The sequence below is a fragment of the Dendronephthya gigantea genome, unplaced genomic scaffold (genome assembly GCF_004324835.1).
Source record: "Dendronephthya gigantea isolate DGI-Jeju-01 unplaced genomic scaffold, DenGig_1.0 000056F, whole genome shotgun sequence".
NCBI classification, from domain to species: domain Eukaryota; kingdom Metazoa; phylum Cnidaria; class Anthozoa; order Malacalcyonacea; family Nephtheidae; genus Dendronephthya; species Dendronephthya gigantea.
In genome coordinates, this window is record NW_021163066.1 from 98,458 (window position 1) to 117,449 (window position 18,992).

Consider the following 18,992-nt stretch of genomic DNA (forward strand, 5'->3'; position numbering starts at 1 on the left):
TCACAATTTTATCACTGTTATCGATCACTTTTATCGTTTTATTACCTTATTCGCTTATTTACAATATATATTAAATAACATGATTGGTTTAAATACTGTACATGGTAGCCTTATCGTCATGTTGTATTGGTTTCATAGACATTTCTGCTTTTAAAAAATCATTAAAATTAATAATTTAAATCCGTTATCGGCCTAACGCACCACCCGAAAATGTCATTAAAAACATTTGCAAAAAAATCAGCAAAATGCTGTATTTACTTTGCAAGTTGAAAATGAGTAAAATGATAAAAAATTTGATTTCTTCGTTCAATGCCGAAGAACAACGGATTTCTTTCTTTCCGAGACCCAATCTGGAGCTACGGTAAATGATCCTCTGAAATTACCCCCAGTATGAGAAAAAGTGCCGTTAGTATTTTCATAGGTGGGGGCAATTACTTTGTAGCCACTTGTGCACCCTGATGTCCGGTAGAGGTGATCTACGTTAGGTTCACCAAACTGGACTGCTCTTGGCTCTGCTCTGAAAATATCAACAGAATTGTTAGGAAAGAATTTTAAACCTAAAGTTTGCAAAAGTCGACAATCAAATCGTTTACTAATATGTTCCCAAAAGGCAGGCAAAGACTTACTTTGTCAATATTTCTAGTTCATGCCGTTTTGCGGAGTTCTCAAAACTCGAGTAAGGATCTAGAGGAACATTAGCTGCTGGATCAAAATTTTCGAATTTGGAACGAGAAAGGCTCCGTCCTGGCGTGTGAAGAGAAGCAGACCTTTTGACCTCATAATTCACCAAATCTGGCCTCATGTATGGATTTTCATGAAAATTTCCCCCATCTATTGTGTCTGAAAGGAAAATGGCATGATTGCTCAGTGGATGAGCTGGAATTCCTGGACCATTACATTAAACATCACGCCAGGAAACTCTTACCATTTACAGGAAAAGTGTCCAAAGCACCTCCTCCAAGACCAGGTAAAGCATCTCTTGCTTTGTCGTTATATGACCTTGCTGTTGAAAGTTTTCTTGTATCATAAATAGGGGTGCCAGAATAATGATGACTCATTGAGGCATCTCCACTCATTACTGGCAAAAACGCTTGAATCTATAACACGAATTAAAACATAAATGAGAAAAGCAATCATGTATTCGTACATAAGAAGATCAAAAATTTAGAAATATAGTTCGAGCTGTTTGCTCCCATCTGAGTGCATGAGACATCAAGGACCATCTGTGCCATTTAAAAAAAAATACCCAAGATATTCCAAACATTTCTAAATTAAGAGCAATATAACCAAGAAACCTACCGGTTCGCTGCTTGTATGCTTCATTCCTTCGTAATATTTTCCCTTTGACATCCCTAAAGTGACGTTGAAAGACATCTCCAAGTTAGCATAGGCCGCTTTTATTTAGTTTAAAAAGCTTTATATATATTTAGATCATTTGAGATAGGCTATAAATATTTAACACGAAACAGGTGATCTGTCCGAGTCGATGACATTCAACTTTAACTAAAACAAAACTTTATTTGTAACCAAGTTACCATGTTTGATAAAAATACAATTCACTTTATAGCACACAAGAAATAAACACACACATACAGCCACTTAGTAAATCGTTTTAATCAAGCTATAAACATTTGCTTTTTCCACTAGAAGTTTGATAAGTTGTGAAAAACGTTGCGAGATTCTTCATTTCATGAAACAACTATGTCCATGCACGAAAGGCTCTATACTAAACACAACTATTCTAATTCTGTACTAAACACCAGCAAGTGATAAATGTTTGCAATATGAACACAAAGAATTAAAGTCAGCAGTCCAACAACGGGAAGGGATGGATTTCCTCAAAAGGGAAGGATTTCCTCAAAAAATTGAAGACGTTTTATTTGAAATACGGAAGACGCTATATCTGTATTTGAGGCTGACTTCATTAGCAAGCATTATTATAAAACAGTGTATATTACCTTCGTAAAAACTGTTTGAAGGCTCCCCGAACTTTCTACTGGTGTTCAAGTTCAAATCACTTTTTTTAACGAGTCCTGCATGATTTGTGTCACTGTAACCAGGTACCAAATGTTCGCGTGGATACGAAAACTCCTGAATTATGAAATTTTAAAAGACGTGTATAAGATTACTTTTGTAGGCGATAAAGGTACTAAAAATGAAAAACATGACACAAAAATAATTTTAAAGAATCGCCTGTTTCGAAGCAAAATCGTCTTGTTACAATAATTGTTTTTAATTTAAACAAAGACGTTGAAGAGAACTGATAAACTCTCAAAACATGTTTCGTAAAAGGAATGTAAAATGTTTAGTTTTAACAATTAAATATAGAGAAAAAAGAAACGCCATAAACAAAAGAAATACACATTCGTCCAAAGTCTAAATGGTGAAGAACTATACTATAGAGACAATAGGACAGTTAATCCGAAACTTACACAGAAGATTAAGTGAAATTTGACACAACGAATTGAGTTCATTCATTACCTTATTTGATTGTGGACAAGTGGATCGTCGGGTCGTAATTTTAGGCTTGACATTTCTATATCGATGAAACGGCTTTGAGTTAAAATCATCCATATAAACTGATCGTCGACACATTTTTGAGTCTGTCACCAAATTTGCTGGTAACTGGACCCAAACATTACTGCCTTTCTGAACTAGCTTTGCCTCCGTGACATTATTATACGACTTGGGAACCGGAACTTTGAAAGCTCTAGCCATTGCGGAAGATGCCTCTTCTTAACAAAAATTCACGTTGGAAGTCAACACCGTGTTGTATAGGATAATACCGTGTAGCACAGCACCACCTTGGACAATGTAACAATTATCGTATGACCGTTGCCATGTGCCAAGAGGCTTATATATGTTACACATATTTAAATAATCTTTTGCAAACCGACGCAGTTGCTAAGTTACAGAAGATTAGCGGCATAAGTCTTAGACCAAGTGAAACGTATTGGATGAAACAGAATGAGGTTAAAGTCTACTTGTGGCCTATGTAAATATAGCTTTGCGGTAGCGGCCGAAAAGATAGCAGGTCATTACAAATATAATCATAGCAGTTCATCAGACTTTTTGCTTTATAAACTCTAACCTAACGCCGTAACGGAGCTTTTCCCGAATAATTTTGAGACGACTTAACCATTTCTTCATCACCACCTGTTGCCTGCAGAAAACAATCCAATAAAAAAATTCTTGTTATCATTATTATTAAGTATTAAATTCACATTTAGTTTTATTGGGGAAACTAAATTACACGTAAGTTACCTATTATAACCATTCACATAAACTTGTTTAATTGCAATGCTTGCTTTCTACAATCTACGACTGTTGTGTTTGATCCACCTAGCACATGATATGCACGGAGGCACATTCATCGATCGCTAATGAAAAATAAGCAGCAAAATTTGGATTTTTCTTCACGTTAAAAACATATACGATCAGCACATTTTTCAAACACATTTCATTAGCATCAACCGGTAATGCAACAAAGATAATACGAAATCCATATTTGAGTTCGAGAAATCTGGTAGTAGTCGCTAGGTTCACGGAGGTGCGTGCATGATAAGACTTAAACAAAAAACACTAAAAAGATGTCAGAATGTCAGGCCTATGTAAATCTATAACTAAAAACGCCTTGTGCTCTGTCTGATAATTATATCTTCTTTTACAAAACCTTCAATTATTAGTCCAAGTGCTTTCTGGATGATAATCATCGCTTTTTTCCACGGATATTTCAAATTTCAAAATCTTCCATTGCTCTCTCAATTCGTTTCTGGTCAGCCATGAGTTTATCAGAAAACCTTGCTGCTTCTTTTGCTTCATTTTTCCGTCCTAGTTTCTCAAGAACTTTCTCAATTTCTTGACTAGTGATCACCGTTTCCACGTGTGGCCCGATGGTTTTACGTTGAATGTCCAGCGCCTTTCGAAGAACTACGAGGGCTTCTTCGTAGTTACCTAAAGAACGTTAAAACACATTTTTATCACATGAAATGTATTTTTTGATGTGAGAAAGTGATTTTCCATACTCCAGTACTCCCAAAACACACTTTGAAACTTGGAAAAAATTGATGCAAAATAGACGAGTTCAAAACTGGGAAAAGATCCTACCTTGAGATTTCAAAGTGGTTCCCAAACCAAGATAGGAGGTAGCTGTGAACTTATGGTCACCCAGAAATCCTCCAAAGATCCTTATTGCTTCTTTTCTACATTCCATAGATTTCTGGGCATCACCCAGTGCCTCGTAAGAGCTACCCAGCTCTTCATAGAGAGTACCAACTGAAGGATGATCTGTCAAAAACTCCTTAGCTGTCGGAAGGAATCCTTCTCGTAGCTTGATGGCAGTCTTGTGGTGCTCCTTGAAGCTGTACACAGCTATGTACATTGCATAAAAATAATTGTCTTAAAAAAATTCACATGAAAACTCCAAGCAAAAACTAAAAAGTCAAAATGTACATTTTGTGCAAAAGCTCTTCCAAAATATACCTCACTAAAATGAAACTGAAAAGCGACCTCCAAAGGGAATTTTAAATTTCTTTCTCAAATGGTAATATATGAGAAATTCATCAAATATGTTTGAAATTAACTTTTCTTTGTATATTTTGTGAAATTCTGAAACACTTTTCAATTCAAGCACTTTCTCGTATATATTATTTACAAACCTATAGAAATCAATTGCTAGCTTTTTGTTTTAAATATTTAAAGGTATCATTAGTAGAAGGCAGTCATACAAAATTTAAACCAAAACAGAAAAGAAAATATAGTCACCTGCATAATCATTAATCACTGACATCTTTGCAAGGTTACTACATCCAATTTCTTCAACAATTGTATTTGCTTCATCAACCATTGCAACAGATGTAGCTAAATCTCCATCAAACGCATTTGCTCTTGCTATTTTACTCAAACATTCCGCATATTGTTCACTCTTGGTAAGTCCCAGATTTTTCTGCATCTTGTAAGCCTCTTTAAACATCTTGGTAGCTTTCGGACAAGGTCGATGACAAGAACACATGACCCAGAATTGGTGAAAAGCCAGGGAAACTAAAGAGTGACAATAACGTTTCTTGTCCTTAGGGTTGTCAAAAACATCAAGCAAACTTCTATAGAGACGTCGAAATTCATCTGACGATAATCTCACAGTGAAGAACTTGAACGAAGAGTTTAGTAGATCCGCTACATATTTTACCAGCGTATTTCCATGAATTGCACTCTCAAGTGCACGAAAAATATTATTCTTGTTGCATTCAAAGGCAATCATGGCAGTTTTAAGTTCATCACCAGTTCGATAAAATTTCTCATTCAAATCATGTAAAAAAGACAAAAAGTACAAATTAAAGTTGTTGCAAGCAGCGTCATAAAATTCTTTCAGTTCCTTGCTTTCCTTAAGGAGTTCCTGGCAGAAAATTTGGACAATGCTATGGACGGCATAAAAGCTTCGGCCTTCGGTATCCGGTCTGACAAAGGAATTATCAACAAGTTGAGTGATGACGATTTGTCGTTGCAGGTCTGAGATATCACGGAGTACGCAACTTGTGTCCGAAATTTTGAAAGACGAGGGAAACACTGATAATGCAACAAGGTGACGTTGTAACTCTGCAGACAGCCTTTCAAAACAGATCTTCAAACATGGATACAAGTCAGACTCAGGTGGCATTCCTACGCAACCAATACCCTTGAGAGTTGTCCCTGGTGAGCGTTGAAACTCTTGAATTAACAATTCAGGATCAACATTAGTCTCAAGCAATGATGCTACAGCTCGAATTAGTAATGGAATTCCTTTACAATGCTGACCCAACAACTCAGCATGAGAATTAGTGATCTCTTGGGGTGCAAATATACGTATCAACTGAGCTGCTTCTCTCTTGTTTAATGCAGGAATTGGAACATTCTTCATATTGAAGGAAATGAACTTTAGTGCTACTCTGGAAGTAACAATCATCTTCACATGTGGAGCCATTTCACCTGTGAGTCTTATAAACTTCAGAAAGCTCATTTTTAACTCTGGCACTAACATATCTTCCACATTATCCAATATGAGTAAGATATCGTTGTGGGATGCTTCAAAGTAATGATGCGCTTGGGATATTGGATCATCCCCTGAAACAATACTCATAGAGTAGAGCAGTTGAAAAGCAACACTGTCAACAGACGAGGCACCACGGGTGGACACATAGTAAACACTATACTTATGCTGGTCTATCATTTCATGACCAATGCTGATAGCAACTGCTGATTTTCCATACCCTGGAGGTCCCGTAATCGTAACAAGACGGTCATGGCCTTGGTGAAGGTGGGCAATTATCTCCTCACACAGAAGAGCACGACCAAGGAAGTGGGGAACTTTTCCTGGAAGCTTTCCATGAAGTAAACTGCAGGATCTTTTCAGTTTACAGGCTAAGTGAAAAGAGAAAACAATATTAAGTTGAAAACAAGAAAGATGCTAAATACAGATGATATCATGATGATAATATAATTTGAAATAAAACAACTTTAGTTAATGTTATAGGGAGTGGATAACTTAACATAACTTTAATTTTCATTCTTGTTTGCAACTTAAAAGCTTCCTAACTTGTTTTAGAAGTACAACTCGTGCTTTGTTTATACTAAAAATGTTCAAGAGGAAGCTTTCAGACAAATATTTAAATCACCCACAAAGTATTTACCTTTTTCGTTTATGCCTAAAAGTTTTGTAGCAAGCTTTTGTCGTCCAGCTTCAAGCAATAACTTAGCTAAGAAACCTTTGTTTGTGTCTGACAAGAGATCTCGATGTTCCAACTCTGTAAACAGATCAATTGGGCGAAGAAGCTTTTCTAAAACGCCTTCAGGAATTGCATCATCGCAAGCAAACTTCATCTCTTCAAAATTACGCGATGTTAACTCCTGTGCTATCTGTAAAAGGAGCACCCTAAATACATCGGGTTTCCCCATATTTCACTGTAGAAAATGGTTCTCCTTTGTTCAAAAATAAAAAGAAGGCATGCTCTTTGTTGAGATTTCTTCAAGGGAAGAAAGGGAAGTCAACAGTCGGATGATTCTCGGAACAAATTCGGAACAATATCGCAATGAGTTGACCGGAAATATAAACGGAAAAAACACCGTAGTTTTGTTAAAAAAGCCCCTAACAAACTAAATATCGTCAAAAAAACTAGTCGCAGATATTTGCGAACTAGTTATACCATTCAATCATTAATTTGCTTTAAAACAAATATCATTTATTATTCATTTTCATAAGGGATTGAGATAATAACAGATTTGATAGATATTAGGGTCAGAAGATACTCGGGAAAAATCTTTTGCATTTTCTCTTTTAAGATAAATACTGATAGTTTTTTCCCCCCAAAGTAAACATTAACATTCAATTGATGTTTTATTGTCTCTTTATTTATTTAAAAATTGCAGTTGATCGCAATGAAATATGCACATAATGAAATAATACATCCGTTAATGAAGGGCTTTCTACCTGGGTAAAAACCCGTGTGTATAGTATGAGTTACAATGGCAACTAATGTCATTGACTCATTGTTCGTTTGTTTTTATTTTTAAAAACTTTCCTGTGTGCTTGGCAGAAAGGATGTTGAATTGAACTTATCAGGAAAATAGATCAAAATGGAAGTTATGACTCCAATAAATTTTACAGAAGTCTTACAAAAAAAACTTCACGGAATTTCAAAGCAATATTTTAGCTACGGTACATCTGTGAAAGATCAAGATTTCGCTCCCTACAAGCCAAAAAGCAAATCTCTACATGTCCAGGAAGAAAAAACTGTAAATAGCGTTCCAACAAACCAAAAACGAACGCACTCCCTAGTTAGTTGGGGCTGTGGTGAATTTGGACAGCATGGACAAGATCTTAAAGGAGATGTGACTTTGGAAATGGCGTTGAATCAGTTGAGAGGTGGTGGACTAATGTTACCTGATGGTGAATTTCCACTGAACAGTGTTTGTGGTTCAAGCCATACTCTGGCCTTAACAGGTATATCTATGGACATGATGATGATGATATATAATCAAAATTACTGATGACCACTCAGTTAGTAATGATTTAGATAAGATCAATAACATCATAAGTGACATTGACTAATGATTGTTTTCATGACTTTACTTGCTAACCATAGTGTTGTTCCAAACAGATACAGGTAACCTTTACAGTTGGGGTAATGGTACCAGCGGTCAGTTAGGTAATGGTACTTGTTTGACTACCATTAAACCAATGCTAGTACCTCTTAAACTGAATGGAAACATACAAGACATGGCATGTGGAGCAAGGCATAGTTTTATCTGGACAAACACTGGTTATTGCTATAGTTTTGGTAATAATTTTAATGCTCAACTGGGATACAATTTTTCCAAAGCTGATTTCAAAGAAAACCAGGTATTGTTGGTATGATTTTAGAATGGCAACATATCACTGAGAATTGAACAGTCACAAATAATTCACTGAGGTTGACACACCACACATAGCCACAAAATTAGCTTTGGTGGATAAGAATCCGTTAATTTAGCTTTACAATACACACATCTCATAGCTCCAACCAGTCCTGGTAGAACTGTTTCCAGACATGAAAGTTAAAGAGGTTGCTTGTGGTGCTAGACATTCATTATTCCTTCTTGCTACTGGCTTTGTAATGGCTGTTGGATGTAACCAACATGGTCAGATTGGAAATGCTACAACAGATGATGCTGTCATACCAACAAAGATAGATTGTCTCAGCTCAATAACCCATGTAGCATGTGGTAATATCCACAGCTTGGTATCTCTTGGTATGATGAACTTCATTCATTCTCCACTTTTGATGCCCAAGTTTGATATTGTAATGTCTGTGTTATGTTTGTTTCAACAGAAGGTGGTGCAGTGTTTGCATGGGGATATGGTAAAGCATTTGGAAACAGGACAAGAATTGTATCCACTCCACAGAGCTTTACTCTTGAAAACATGGAAAACAGTTCGGTAATTTCGTTAGCTGGAGGTGACTGTCATTCAATGATACTATGTGACTCTGGTATAGTGTACACTTGGGGAAACAACTACGAGGTTAGCTCAACCGAGATAAGCTTTGTCATCTAGATATGCTACAGTATTTATAGCAGATAATCTTATATATTCTGTTGTTCTGTAAGGGTCAACTAGGAGTGGATAAAAGTATAAAATATCAAAGTAAACCAGAGCCAATCCCTGGTCAGTTTTTACCAAGGCCAGTTAAACAAATAGCATGTGGTGAAACAACTTCAGCTGCTGTTACAGGTAAGGTATAGCTAGTCCATTTATAACTAGTTCTCCTATGCACATGTCACATACCTATGAAGTAAACTTCAAAATATATTTCAGAAACTGGCAAATTATACATGTGGGGAAAGAATGCAGGTTTGATTTACCCTCACAAACCTTCTCAATATTTTCAATATCTACCCTACCACATGGACATGGGTGACTTGACTGTTGTGCAGGTATGATAATGAACAACATTTGGATTATAATATAATGATTATATAATGATTTGTGTTTTGTACCCACTCATGCATGAAAAATCACACTGGAGGAAATCATGATAAATTAGCTATTAAGATAAAGATATTTCCTTTGTAGGTGTCTGTTGGTGCGTGGCATGTATCTGTAGTTATAGAAAAAGCAAAGAGTGTCATGGAAAATGACTTAGAAAATTTTCATGTTGAGTCAAATGAAAAAGATAAACTGTGTTTAACAGACTTAAAATTAAACTTAGCTGAGTTGAAATTACCTTGTGATGACTGCAGGGATGACAACCTTACTGGACATGGGGATAACACAAATAGGAATGAGGTATTGAAGATAAATGGTAATCCATTAGATGGTGGTTGTTCACAAAGCAATGACCCTGTAAACAATGGTGGAAGTAATGTTCCAGAATCGAGTGAAAGTTCATTTGATAAGTGTTTTATAACAAAATATATGTCAAGCTCAAACATATCTAGGCAAGACATTGCTCAGCATTATAATGCAGAAATAGAAGCTACAGATTTGGTGAAAAACTTTAAAGGACATTCTCCAGACAATAGTGAAGAAAAAAGTTTTATAACAAGGACTGATAACACAAGCTGGAAACCAGTTCACAGAAGAAATTCTATGGAGAATGAGGACACTTCCAGTTGCAATGAACAGCCTGGTTTTTTAGAAACACATAAGAATCATGAATCTGAAACCAAGGATCTTCACATTACTGAGAAGCAAATGAATGATATAAATCAAAATACAACAAGTGTGGATGTGTGTCAAGGAAATGAAATCACAGAAAGTAGAAATATTTCAGAAGATGAGATACCAGTGGCTGTCTCTAATTCAAATCCTTTAAAACCCCCAAGAGCTTACACACTTCAGTTTGAAAAAGAAGACAAAATTGATTTAGAGACATGCAAAACAAGAACAAAAAAATATTTAGCAAATAAAAGTGAGTATACAAGAAACAATTTAAATGCTGACACCTTCGCTGCCAGTATCTGGGAAAGAAATGAACAAGAGGAGAATAACTGTTTACAAACCCCTAGTGAAATGACTAAAGAGAAAGGTCTTATGGTTCACATCAGAGACAATCACACAAAGAATAATGATGCTCAAAGGGATTTCCGAAGAAATAAGAATTGTTCAAAAGATGATCAGTTTCAAGGCTTTGATAGAGAATTTGAAGTGAAAGAAACGCGAAGAAATGAAATTAAGAAATCAAATAATTTTAGAAGAGAAGATGTACCATGGAAAAATGATGTAAAACAACAGAATAATTCACAATCCTTTTACGATTGGCAGGAGTATTATGATTCAATAACTACAAGTCCCTCAGCAAGAAATCCTGATTCAATTAATAAGAGAAATATCTCAGGCTTTTCCTTCGACTCATTTGATGAACATATGACCACTACCGGTATTAGACAAAATGCAAGAGTTAGAAAAGATAAAGAAGTAAGATCAGCCACTACACCACAACAAAACAGCTTTGTGAAGCCAACCTACAACAAACAACATAGATCTATTGATTGCATTGATGAACTTGGCTCTCGACCCCATACGGTTCCTGTAATTGACCTTAGTTTTGGGAAAACGGTTGGAAATGCAGAACAAGGCATAACAAAGCCAAGATATTCAGCATTTAAAAATGTATGGAAAACTTCAAGTCTCTTGAGAGAGAAGCAAGAGAGGCTCAATAAAGAAAGCGAAGGATCATATAATGTTAACCCGGGTTTTAAAATAGTAAGTTCTAGCTTCAAACATTTGTAAATTATTTTTTGATTGGCCAAAGAGTTTCATTAAAGATTATATCACCTTTTCTTTATCATACTCTTTCCATGCAGTTTCAAAAAATGTGGTTTATATTTAATTATCTTCAAGGCCTTATACTAAATATTTCAAAGGAGCTGAACCAGTTTTACTAAATCAAAATAAAATTGTTACCTTTCTGCAATGTTAAACTCCATTATCCTTCTTTCATCTTGTCTTTTACAGGGGAATCTGCTGCCAAGCCGCTATAACTTTGCTGTTAGAGAAATGAAGGAGCGGTCAATGATCTCAAATGATTCAACAAAAAAAATGAGAAAGAAAAGTGAAAAATTAATAAAGTGTTGCCATCATACAGGAGACTTATTACCACCGATTTGTTCATGCAAAAAAAAGTAGAGCAATTAGACAAATAAATAGACATGTAGATAGACAAACAAATGTTTTATTAGACAGAAGATTATGGGCAAGGAGAAGATAATATAAAAGATAGTTAGAAAATAAACTTAGGAGAATGGAACGACAGAGGTATAAAAAGATCAATTTTATGTTTTCACACAATCAACAACCATACATTTAGTGCAAGAAAAAATACTATACCTGATTCTTAAGACAACTTTCAGATATTTTATTGATATGACTTTTACATCCTCTCATACTGACAATGTGTATGTCATTGCTTTGAAATATTGCATCTTGAACTTGTTCATTACAAAACTTTCTTCTTGAAGGAGCTATAACCATAAAAATCCATAGTCAAATGTTGCATGTTTTCGATAGCTGCATTTACACTATACGCTTTGACCTGGCCTGGACCACGCCTAGGCCCATATGTGAATGCTGTTTATCCAGCCCAGACCATGCAGGCCTGGACCTGATCGAGGCCACAAAATCCAGGTCTACAGAAGGTCTACAGTAAAAGGTAGCCTGGACCTGACCTAGAACACAATTTTGCTAATGTGATCAAATTTTTAAATTAATATGATTTGTATAGGATCCATATAGTATTACCCCTTTTTAAGCATGTGTTGGGTCTTTTTCCAAGTATTTTGTCAATTACTTTGGCTATCCAATATCAGTGAAGCAATGATCAGCTTTCTAAATCTATTTAGAAGTGATGCAACCTTTTAATGAAACTGAGATATCAGGTGTCCCATTTTAACTTTTTATTCATGCTTGGTCAATAACATAGGTCAATAATCACTTAATCCACTGACCTGTATGTAACTGTATAATAGTGTACAGTGGCAGCAAGTGGCAGTAGAGGGACTTCATGTAATGCACTTCATTCAGCAAGGCACATAAGGTTCCAATTCCAACAATAAAGCGGGACAAAGAACCATCATACCATGGTCACTGTGTTTCATATCAACTAGTACTTAATCTGTGTCGCAATGATCCTTAATGCTTCTTTTGAATAGGCAGATTTTACGATATTAAAAACATTTAATTTCCACGTATGTTTACACGAGAGCGTTTGTAAATGAGGTATAATATATAGCTAAAACTTACATTCATTAAATCACACTAAAAAGCATTAAGCGCCAATATGAGCAATACAGCATTACCTGATAGTCGATATATGAGTTCACGTACTCAGAGCTTTGTATTGATTAAATATACTAAGAATGTGAGGATCAACATCTGACGTGAAGAGCAGAGAATCCAAGATTGAAATATACGGTTTGATTTCACTGTGGTACTGAAATATAAAATATAGAATAACAGTTATACAAAATAAATCTGATACAGAGTTGTGGTAAGGATCATCTCTTATTGATTTAGTGTTACTACAGAATGAAACCTAAACTAAACTAACTTTATTTATACTGGATAGTTCTATCAGTTCTAAACTGTTCTTCCTTGACGTGCAGTAAGGATCATCTCTTATTGATCCAGTGTTACTACAGGAGGAAACCTAAACTAAACTAACTTTATTTATACTGGATAGCTCCCAAGTTGTTTAATGCATCCTTACCGTGTAGAATATTTCTCGTAATCTGTCTGAAACGGCGAGAAAAGACGGTGACTTTATTTCTTGTTGTTGCTCCTCACTTTTAGCAATATGTTGATTCAGCATCATCACAAAACGCTAAAAATTTAACAAAACATTGATCATTGACAAGTACAGTACGTAGATCTGGGACAACCGTCTTCCACGGCACGTTACCGAAGCTACCAACGAAGCTACCAACTGAAGCACAATATTTCTCATACCTGAAAGATGACTATAAACACTTCTTTTTCTTGTCTCTGCATTTCTCCGAGTTTATCTGTGAATCCCTCCACTTCAACTCGTTTTATTTCAATTTCCTCAATGCTTGCCTCCCCACTTCCCTGTTCTTCATTCTGTTTCTTCCGTTTTTCTTCCATCCTCTCCAGTTTACTTTTCTCCCTTTCCATTTCCTCCTTCGCCTACATCACACGTGAGATACAGTAGTAGTGTCAGCGTGTAAACTGACATGAAGTACAAAGTTTTGGAAAAAAATAGGATGAATTTGCTGTGGAAGGGGCTCGAGGGGAGTGCGAACCACACTGGACCCATCTTTGAGGGAAATGTTCATTTCATGACCTACACGAAATGACTAACAACTATTCCAGATAATTATAATCAAATACCTTCTCTGTTTGTTTGGTAATTTTTTTCAACACGGAGTGAAGAATGTCCCATACATAAGACCTAACAATAAAACGTGACGGTAGCTTAAAATCTTATTATTCAATGTGCTTTTTTTCTGTTTTTCATGTTTTAGAAACCTATCCTTAACCTGTTCACCTACATACACTAGTACTGATCCCTGACCTTCGAAACATGTCTTCTATAAATCATTGGTCTGTATATTATACCTGTGAAAATCTTCAACCATTTCTTTTGAGAAAAGCCAGTTAACGAACGAGTTGCTGTGGATGATATCCATCCGTATCAGCTTGTCCGTCACAATATCAATCATCTGAAACAGACATGTTGTGATTTTCTGTTTATTCCCGAAAACAACAATTTATAACTTCAAAGGCAAAGCTTTAATATTTTACCTGCGTATGAAGTCGCCAGAATGACTGTAATACCCTGAGGCAATGCATTTCCTGCTGTTCATTTGTAACTACACTTCGCAGTATCTTTTCAAATCTAAAATATAAAATTTTAGCTCAGAATTAGCAGTTTCGTACGCCGGGTTTGAGAATGAAACGCAGCGTACATACTTGTCCAAAGCCTTAAATGTGTGGCTGATAGACTTCGCACCAGCTCTCAGCAAAACTTGCAAACAAACATCAACTTTCAGAGACGTGGCTCCCGCTGTCTCTGCAAAAGAGATGGTTAATAGCTTCAAGCAACGATACAAAAGTTCAGAGATAGATTTCCTGTGGCCGATGTGGGGGTGTGTTGAGACAAATCATATCTTTACCTTGGTTATAATCCATGTCTTCTTCATCACCTGATGTCGCAGGAATCTTTTTGACTAAAGCTAGAAGTTCATCCATGGGTTTGTTTGCCTTTATTGAATCAACGAGTGTCTTGGCATGCTCATGACCAGGCGTGCTTTCTGTCATGCAAAAGACGAGGATCTTTTTACTCAACTGAATAACAACGTTGTCTGTTAGAGACACTCAGGACCTCTGAACTTGTTAATATATCAACTATTCCCAATGTGTCAGATTCTATTACCTGAATTATCCTCATATCTGTACGAGTAGTCTGGCTTTTGAGGCATAAGTTCGTGTAACTGTTCTGGAACAACTTCTAGGATAAATTCATAATATGATGACCTAAAAAAACGAAATAGTTGAAGCTGAAAGCATTACTACAACAACCATAAAATAACAGAAATGGTCACTTAAATATACGGAGTGAAACTTCTAAAGATTCCTAAACAAAATGGCGCGTGTCCTACCGTAAACATTTTTCCAACACTTCACAAACGAATCTTCTGTGAGGTGAGTTTGCAGGTTCTTCTATCAGGGTAATCCTGTGAATGAGAATGAACAAACGACCCAAATATAAAACAATAATCCATTACAGTGAGAATATTTTTGCAAGAGAGAACACTGTGATAATAATGATTTTTATCATCTAGAAACTTGCCTGTCGTTCCACGTCCATTTGTACTGAAACTGACTGAAGTGGTAGGACAGCCAGTTTATAAATCTATTAAAAATGAATGAAATAAGAAGATGATACAACGTGATGTGAGCTGAGAAGGCTGGTAATTAGACGTGTATTACAACATATTACGACGAAAATTTCAATGGAAGCCAGAAGTCTAATATTTAGAAAATAATTTCTAACCTGTGAAGACAAGTTGTATTCATTGTATCAATTCGTTCATAAAGCAGTTCAGTTGCTTGGGCAAGCTGTGATTTTGGGATTAAGGATTCATTATCATAATACAACAGACACTCGTAAACATACCAGCATTCTCAAAAACGTTTGCCAGAAGACAACCTTTCTCTGTGAAAAATTGTCCTTTGTCTTGAAAAATACTTCCCATCCGAAGCAGACAAAAGTGGTCAGGAAAGAGAGTTTAAATGCATATTTGATGACAAAAGGACAGCAATGTCCACAAAGGATACGACACCAGGAACTGAGGCTTGGTGTGTCTTACAAAGCTCAACCAGAAGTGAACCATAAAATATTTCTAAATGCCGTGGAACTGGCAGGTTAAATAAATTCCCAAATATCACCTGTAATAAAAAACAAGATTGCTTTGCAAACAAAGATTGAAAAATGAACATTCATTGAAAAAGAAATCACTTTACCTCAATCACACAGTATTCGAAAGGAATTTTTTCATGATCTGGGAGTTTCATTAACTGCGCAGCACTAACAAAAACAGAATTAAAACAGCATCAAGAAATGTCCTGGTATATTTCGACAACGGATGAAAGGATTTTGTTGTATATGATCATCACTGTACCATTCCTTTCTATTCTTGTAGTGTGCATTCATTATTCTGTTTAAACTTTCTTCCACTAAAAATCTTTCAATAGAATGAGCGCCAGGCATTGTGGGTCCCTCTGGTACATCTGTGTAATCAAACATTCGAAACACAACTTGGGGAACAGGATATTGAACATCTTCTTCACGAGGCAGGATTGGGATCTTTGGCAGAGGATGCTGTTGAGAAAATAAATGAAACATTCATTCCTTTACCATCCTTGATGATAATTGTTTATCCACTGTTTCTCACCTGTAAAGCCTCTGAAAAAGTTTCTGCAAAAGCCAGATAAGGTCTTCTGATATGGTGTTCCTAAATCATGAGAAAATAGTACAAAGTTACGGATTTGCTGCAAGAAGCATTCCAAAATAACTTTCGCCCCAATATTGTTATCACTCATTTCATTTCAGTCTATTTTGGACGCGTCTCAACAAGGAAGAATATTACCAAAATGAACAATGTTTATCATGACTGGTGTAACAACTGCCTAAAATAGACGAAACATTTCTCAATGTTTCAACCTTCTAGTAATGGCCTTTGTCAGGTACTAACTCTCAGGTACTACACTGCAACTCTCAGTTACTAATGCCACCTGCAAGGGTGCATGCTCCCTGGTTATATTGCAACATTTATCATGCATGCATTACAAGTTGAGGCAAAAGTCATTATGTGTGTTGGTAAGTTACAAAATATGACTTACCACCCAATTGTCATTCTTAAGCTTCTGTATTTGAGCCCAAAGACAATCAAGATACTGAAACGAAAATAATAAATATTCAGTTATTGACTGACATTCCCTCACAAATGACCAGTGAAATCATTTAGGCTCAGGGCAAGACTGCTTTTCAAATAAAATAGATAAAGAGACACTCAGTATAATGTTACCTCTTCCTGTAGATGGGGATGATCTGAAGACCAAACTCTCAAACCGTTTACATGAGTTTTGCGACGATTACTGCAAGACAAATACAGAATATTAAAATTAATGCAATTCTTTTGATGATTACATCATAACAAAGATGTTCTTGGCTAAAGTGCAGCTGTAAACAACATTAACAGAATGCAAATTACTTTAAATAAATTTCAATTGTATTAAACAATCTTTCACAATCTGATTCACGTGTTTCCCACAATTGTTTCCCAGCCTGGTGAAAAAACCCAAGGATATCAATTAGTTGTTTGTGCAGACGTTACTGGTAACCATAATGGTAAAGTTGATGAGTCTTGTTGGACTTAAGATTTTTACGATTAACTTTAACTTACCCAAGGAAAAGACAATAAAACTGTGTGAACAAACCAGTCTGAACGAACCTGTTTTAAAATTGATAACAGTTCACTGTGAGAATGAACATTTTTATGTTCATATGTTTTCTCAAACTTAATAAAAAAGAATAAACTCCTAATTGTATTGCATACTTGCATATTATCATTCTCCAGTGTGACTGCAATGAAGCTCTCAAACATATTCATCAATGATGATGGGACAACAACTTTTGTGTTTACAAGGTCAGCAATAAATCGAATCTACAACAAACAGATTGATGAAAATGTTGGGGTTTTTTTACTGGTTTAAATATGAAGAATTGCTGAGCTAAATAGTCAACTTACCATCAACTGTGCTCGTTCAAATGAACCAGATTTTAAGACACTAGTCAAATCATCTACCATTAAGTCAAGAAACTAAAATAATAAACATGTTTGCCAATGGATTTATCTCTTTAATACAATATCCAAAGGTCTGGATTCTTAATTTGACAGTTTTTTGACTGAACTTAACAAGTGGTGCATGGCAACATACCTCTTCTCCGCATTTATAGTCTTTCACATTTAACAAACCAACAAGGGTACTATATACACTGATTTTATCAGGATGGTTACTAGCACTACCGTACAGAGAGAAATGAAAAATCAAATGAATGAACTCCACATATCCATAGCCTTTGTGATACATGAACTTATTCAATTTGCATATACGATACGTTTGTGAGCATATAAATCTGACTGACTCACCATGTACAAATAATTTTTAAAATTCTTTCTTTATAATTTGGCAGGTCAGCCTCCAAAACATTGGCTAACTGTTGTAAATTGTTTTCCAAAGAAGCAGAACTCTACATAAAAATCAACTGGGTCTTAATGTAGGCTTATAAAATTCTCAATTTTACAATGAGAAAACAGAGCTTTACATAAAAATCAACCAGGTCTTACTGTAGGGTTATAAATTCTCAGTTTTACAATGAGAAAACAGAGTTAGTTAGAAAACTGTCAAGGCATCGACACTGCCATTTGAGCTTGATTTTGTAAAGGATAATAACAGTGTTGGGTTACAAATTATGGTTACAAATATCAAACCTTTTCCCCAACTCTTGTGATCAATGACTCTAGTTTATCTTCAATGTCATTTAGGTCAACCTTACGTCTTCTCTTTCTTCCTAGTTTAATAATAGACATTTGCAGCAATGTTTTTTAAGATTATTCACACGTGCAGATACTCCAACTTAGTTCAATAATTTTTACCATCATCACGATCTCTGTCTTCGTATCGTCTTTTCCCATACATGATTTCGCTTCAAAGACTATCCAACACGAAGAAAACGGACAAAACTTTGAAATTAGGACAAAATATCAAATAAAAAAATACAAATTTTCACTCGTTATTAAATCTTGTTTGCTGCTATTAGTCCTATATGAGCCCGTAAGATTTGGTGAAACACGTGGAATACTTTATATTGCATTTAATATGGGGTATCCTTGCTGACACCACTCGTAGGGGAATTTCCCTAGCTGTTTAAAAGTCTCGAAAAAAGTCACATAACATC

General features: G+C 35.6%; 4 protein-coding genes across 7 annotated transcripts; 1 reads left to right on the forward strand and 3 right to left on the reverse strand.

Moving 5' to 3' along the window:
* Positions 1–31: 31 nt before the first annotated feature.
* Positions 32–11,927, reverse strand: LOC114529392. Of its 4 annotated transcripts, XM_028551184.1 has the most exons (8): positions 11,840–11,927; positions 11,417–11,498; positions 2,482–2,536; positions 1,959–2,091; positions 1,300–1,352; positions 926–1,097; positions 627–840; positions 32–517 (listed from the first exon to the last, which is right to left on the reverse strand). In XM_028551184.1, the coding sequence occupies exons 2-8, from the start codon at positions 11,437–11,439 to the stop codon at positions 307–309; spliced, it is 861 nt and encodes a 286-aa protein (XP_028406985.1). In that variant the 5' UTR covers positions 11,440–11,498; positions 11,840–11,927; the 3' UTR covers positions 32–306. The 4 variants fall into 4 exon arrangements, with proteins under 4 accessions (XP_028406985.1, XP_028406984.1, XP_028406986.1 ...); XM_028551183.1 differs by lacking the exons at positions 11,417–11,498; positions 11,840–11,927 and adding an exon at positions 3,092–3,150; XM_028551185.1 differs by lacking the exons at positions 11,417–11,498; positions 11,840–11,927 and having other exon boundaries at positions 32–512; positions 2,482–2,834.
* LOC114529381 lies at positions 3,223–7,019 on the reverse strand. The gene is made up of 4 exons (XM_028551165.1): positions 6,663–7,019; positions 4,765–6,393; positions 4,108–4,371; positions 3,223–3,954 (listed from the first exon to the last, which is right to left on the reverse strand). Exons 1-4 carry the CDS (start codon positions 6,925–6,927, stop codon positions 3,734–3,736), a joined length of 2,379 nt encoding a protein of 792 aa, XP_028406966.1. The 5' UTR covers positions 6,928–7,019; the 3' UTR covers positions 3,223–3,733.
* LOC114529378 lies at positions 7,284–11,844 on the forward strand. The gene is made up of 8 exons (XM_028551163.1): positions 7,284–7,972; positions 8,130–8,371; positions 8,526–8,760; positions 8,841–9,031; positions 9,118–9,241; positions 9,326–9,444; positions 9,584–11,215; positions 11,468–11,844. Exons 1-8 carry the CDS (start codon positions 7,606–7,608, stop codon positions 11,636–11,638), a joined length of 3,081 nt encoding a protein of 1,026 aa, XP_028406964.1. The 5' UTR covers positions 7,284–7,605; the 3' UTR covers positions 11,639–11,844.
* A 732-nt stretch (positions 11,928–12,659) lies between the features above and the next one.
* On the reverse strand, positions 12,660–18,854 carry LOC114529380 (nuclear cap-binding protein subunit 1-like). Its single transcript, XM_028551164.1, has 26 exons — positions 18,691–18,854; positions 18,526–18,605; positions 18,184–18,284; positions 17,972–18,056; positions 17,782–17,853; positions 17,590–17,697; positions 17,437–17,484; positions 17,245–17,318; positions 17,059–17,128; positions 16,874–16,927; positions 16,426–16,485; positions 16,153–16,352; positions 15,995–16,058; positions 15,809–15,919; positions 15,525–15,589; positions 15,321–15,383; positions 15,130–15,204; positions 14,904–15,004; positions 14,644–14,781; positions 14,441–14,540; positions 14,273–14,366; positions 14,087–14,190; positions 13,859–13,919; positions 13,457–13,654; positions 13,218–13,331; positions 12,660–12,941 (listed from the first exon to the last, which is right to left on the reverse strand). Exons 1-26 carry the CDS (start codon positions 18,731–18,733, stop codon positions 12,828–12,830), a joined length of 2,397 nt encoding a protein of 798 aa, XP_028406965.1. The 5' UTR covers positions 18,734–18,854; the 3' UTR covers positions 12,660–12,827.
* Between the last annotated feature and the right edge of the window lie 138 nt (positions 18,855–18,992).

Excerpts from the sequence above, each read along its gene's own strand:
- LOC114529392 (XM_028551182.1), bottom strand. The coding sequence starts at position 2,718 with ATGGCTAGAGCTTTCAAAGTTCCGGTTCCCAAGTCGTATAATAATGTC. Across the intron at positions 2,092-2,481 it reads CTTGTCCACAATCAAATAAG|GAGTTTTCGTATCCACGCGA; the intron begins GTAATGAATGAA and ends TTCATAATTCAG. Across the intron at positions 1,098-1,299 it reads AGCATACAAGCAGCGAACCG|ATTCAAGCGTTTTTGCCAGT; the intron begins GTAGGTTTCTTG and ends TTCGTGTTATAG.
- LOC114529380 (XM_028551164.1), bottom strand. The coding sequence starts at position 18,733 with ATGTATGGGAAAAGACGATACGAAGACAGAGATCGTGATGATG. Across the intron at positions 13,920-14,086 it reads ATGGTTGAAGATTTTCACAG|GTCTTATGTATGGGACATTC; the intron begins GTATAATATACA and ends TTTTATTGTTAG. Across the intron at positions 13,332-13,456 it reads TGTTTATAGTCATCTTTCAG|CGTTTTGTGATGATGCTGAA; the intron begins GTATGAGAAATA and ends TTAAATTTTTAG.
- LOC114529378 (XM_028551163.1), top strand. The coding sequence starts at position 7,606 with ATGGAAGTTATGACTCCAATAAATTTTACAGAAGTCTTACAAAAAAAA. Across the intron at positions 7,973-8,129 it reads CCATACTCTGGCCTTAACAG|ATACAGGTAACCTTTACAGT; the intron begins GTATATCTATGG and ends TGTTCCAAACAG. Across the intron at positions 9,032-9,117 it reads CTTGGGGAAACAACTACGAG|GGTCAACTAGGAGTGGATAA; the intron begins GTTAGCTCAACC and ends TTGTTCTGTAAG.
- LOC114529381 (XM_028551165.1), bottom strand. The coding sequence starts at position 6,927 with ATGGGGAAACCCGATGTATTTAGGGTGCTCCTTTTACAGATAGCACAG. Across the intron at positions 6,394-6,662 it reads TTTAGGCATAAACGAAAAAG|CCTGTAAACTGAAAAGATCC; the intron begins GTAAATACTTTG and ends CTTTTCACTTAG. Across the intron at positions 3,955-4,107 it reads AACCACTTTGAAATCTCAAG|GTAACTACGAAGAAGCCCTC; the intron begins GTAGGATCTTTT and ends AACGTTCTTTAG.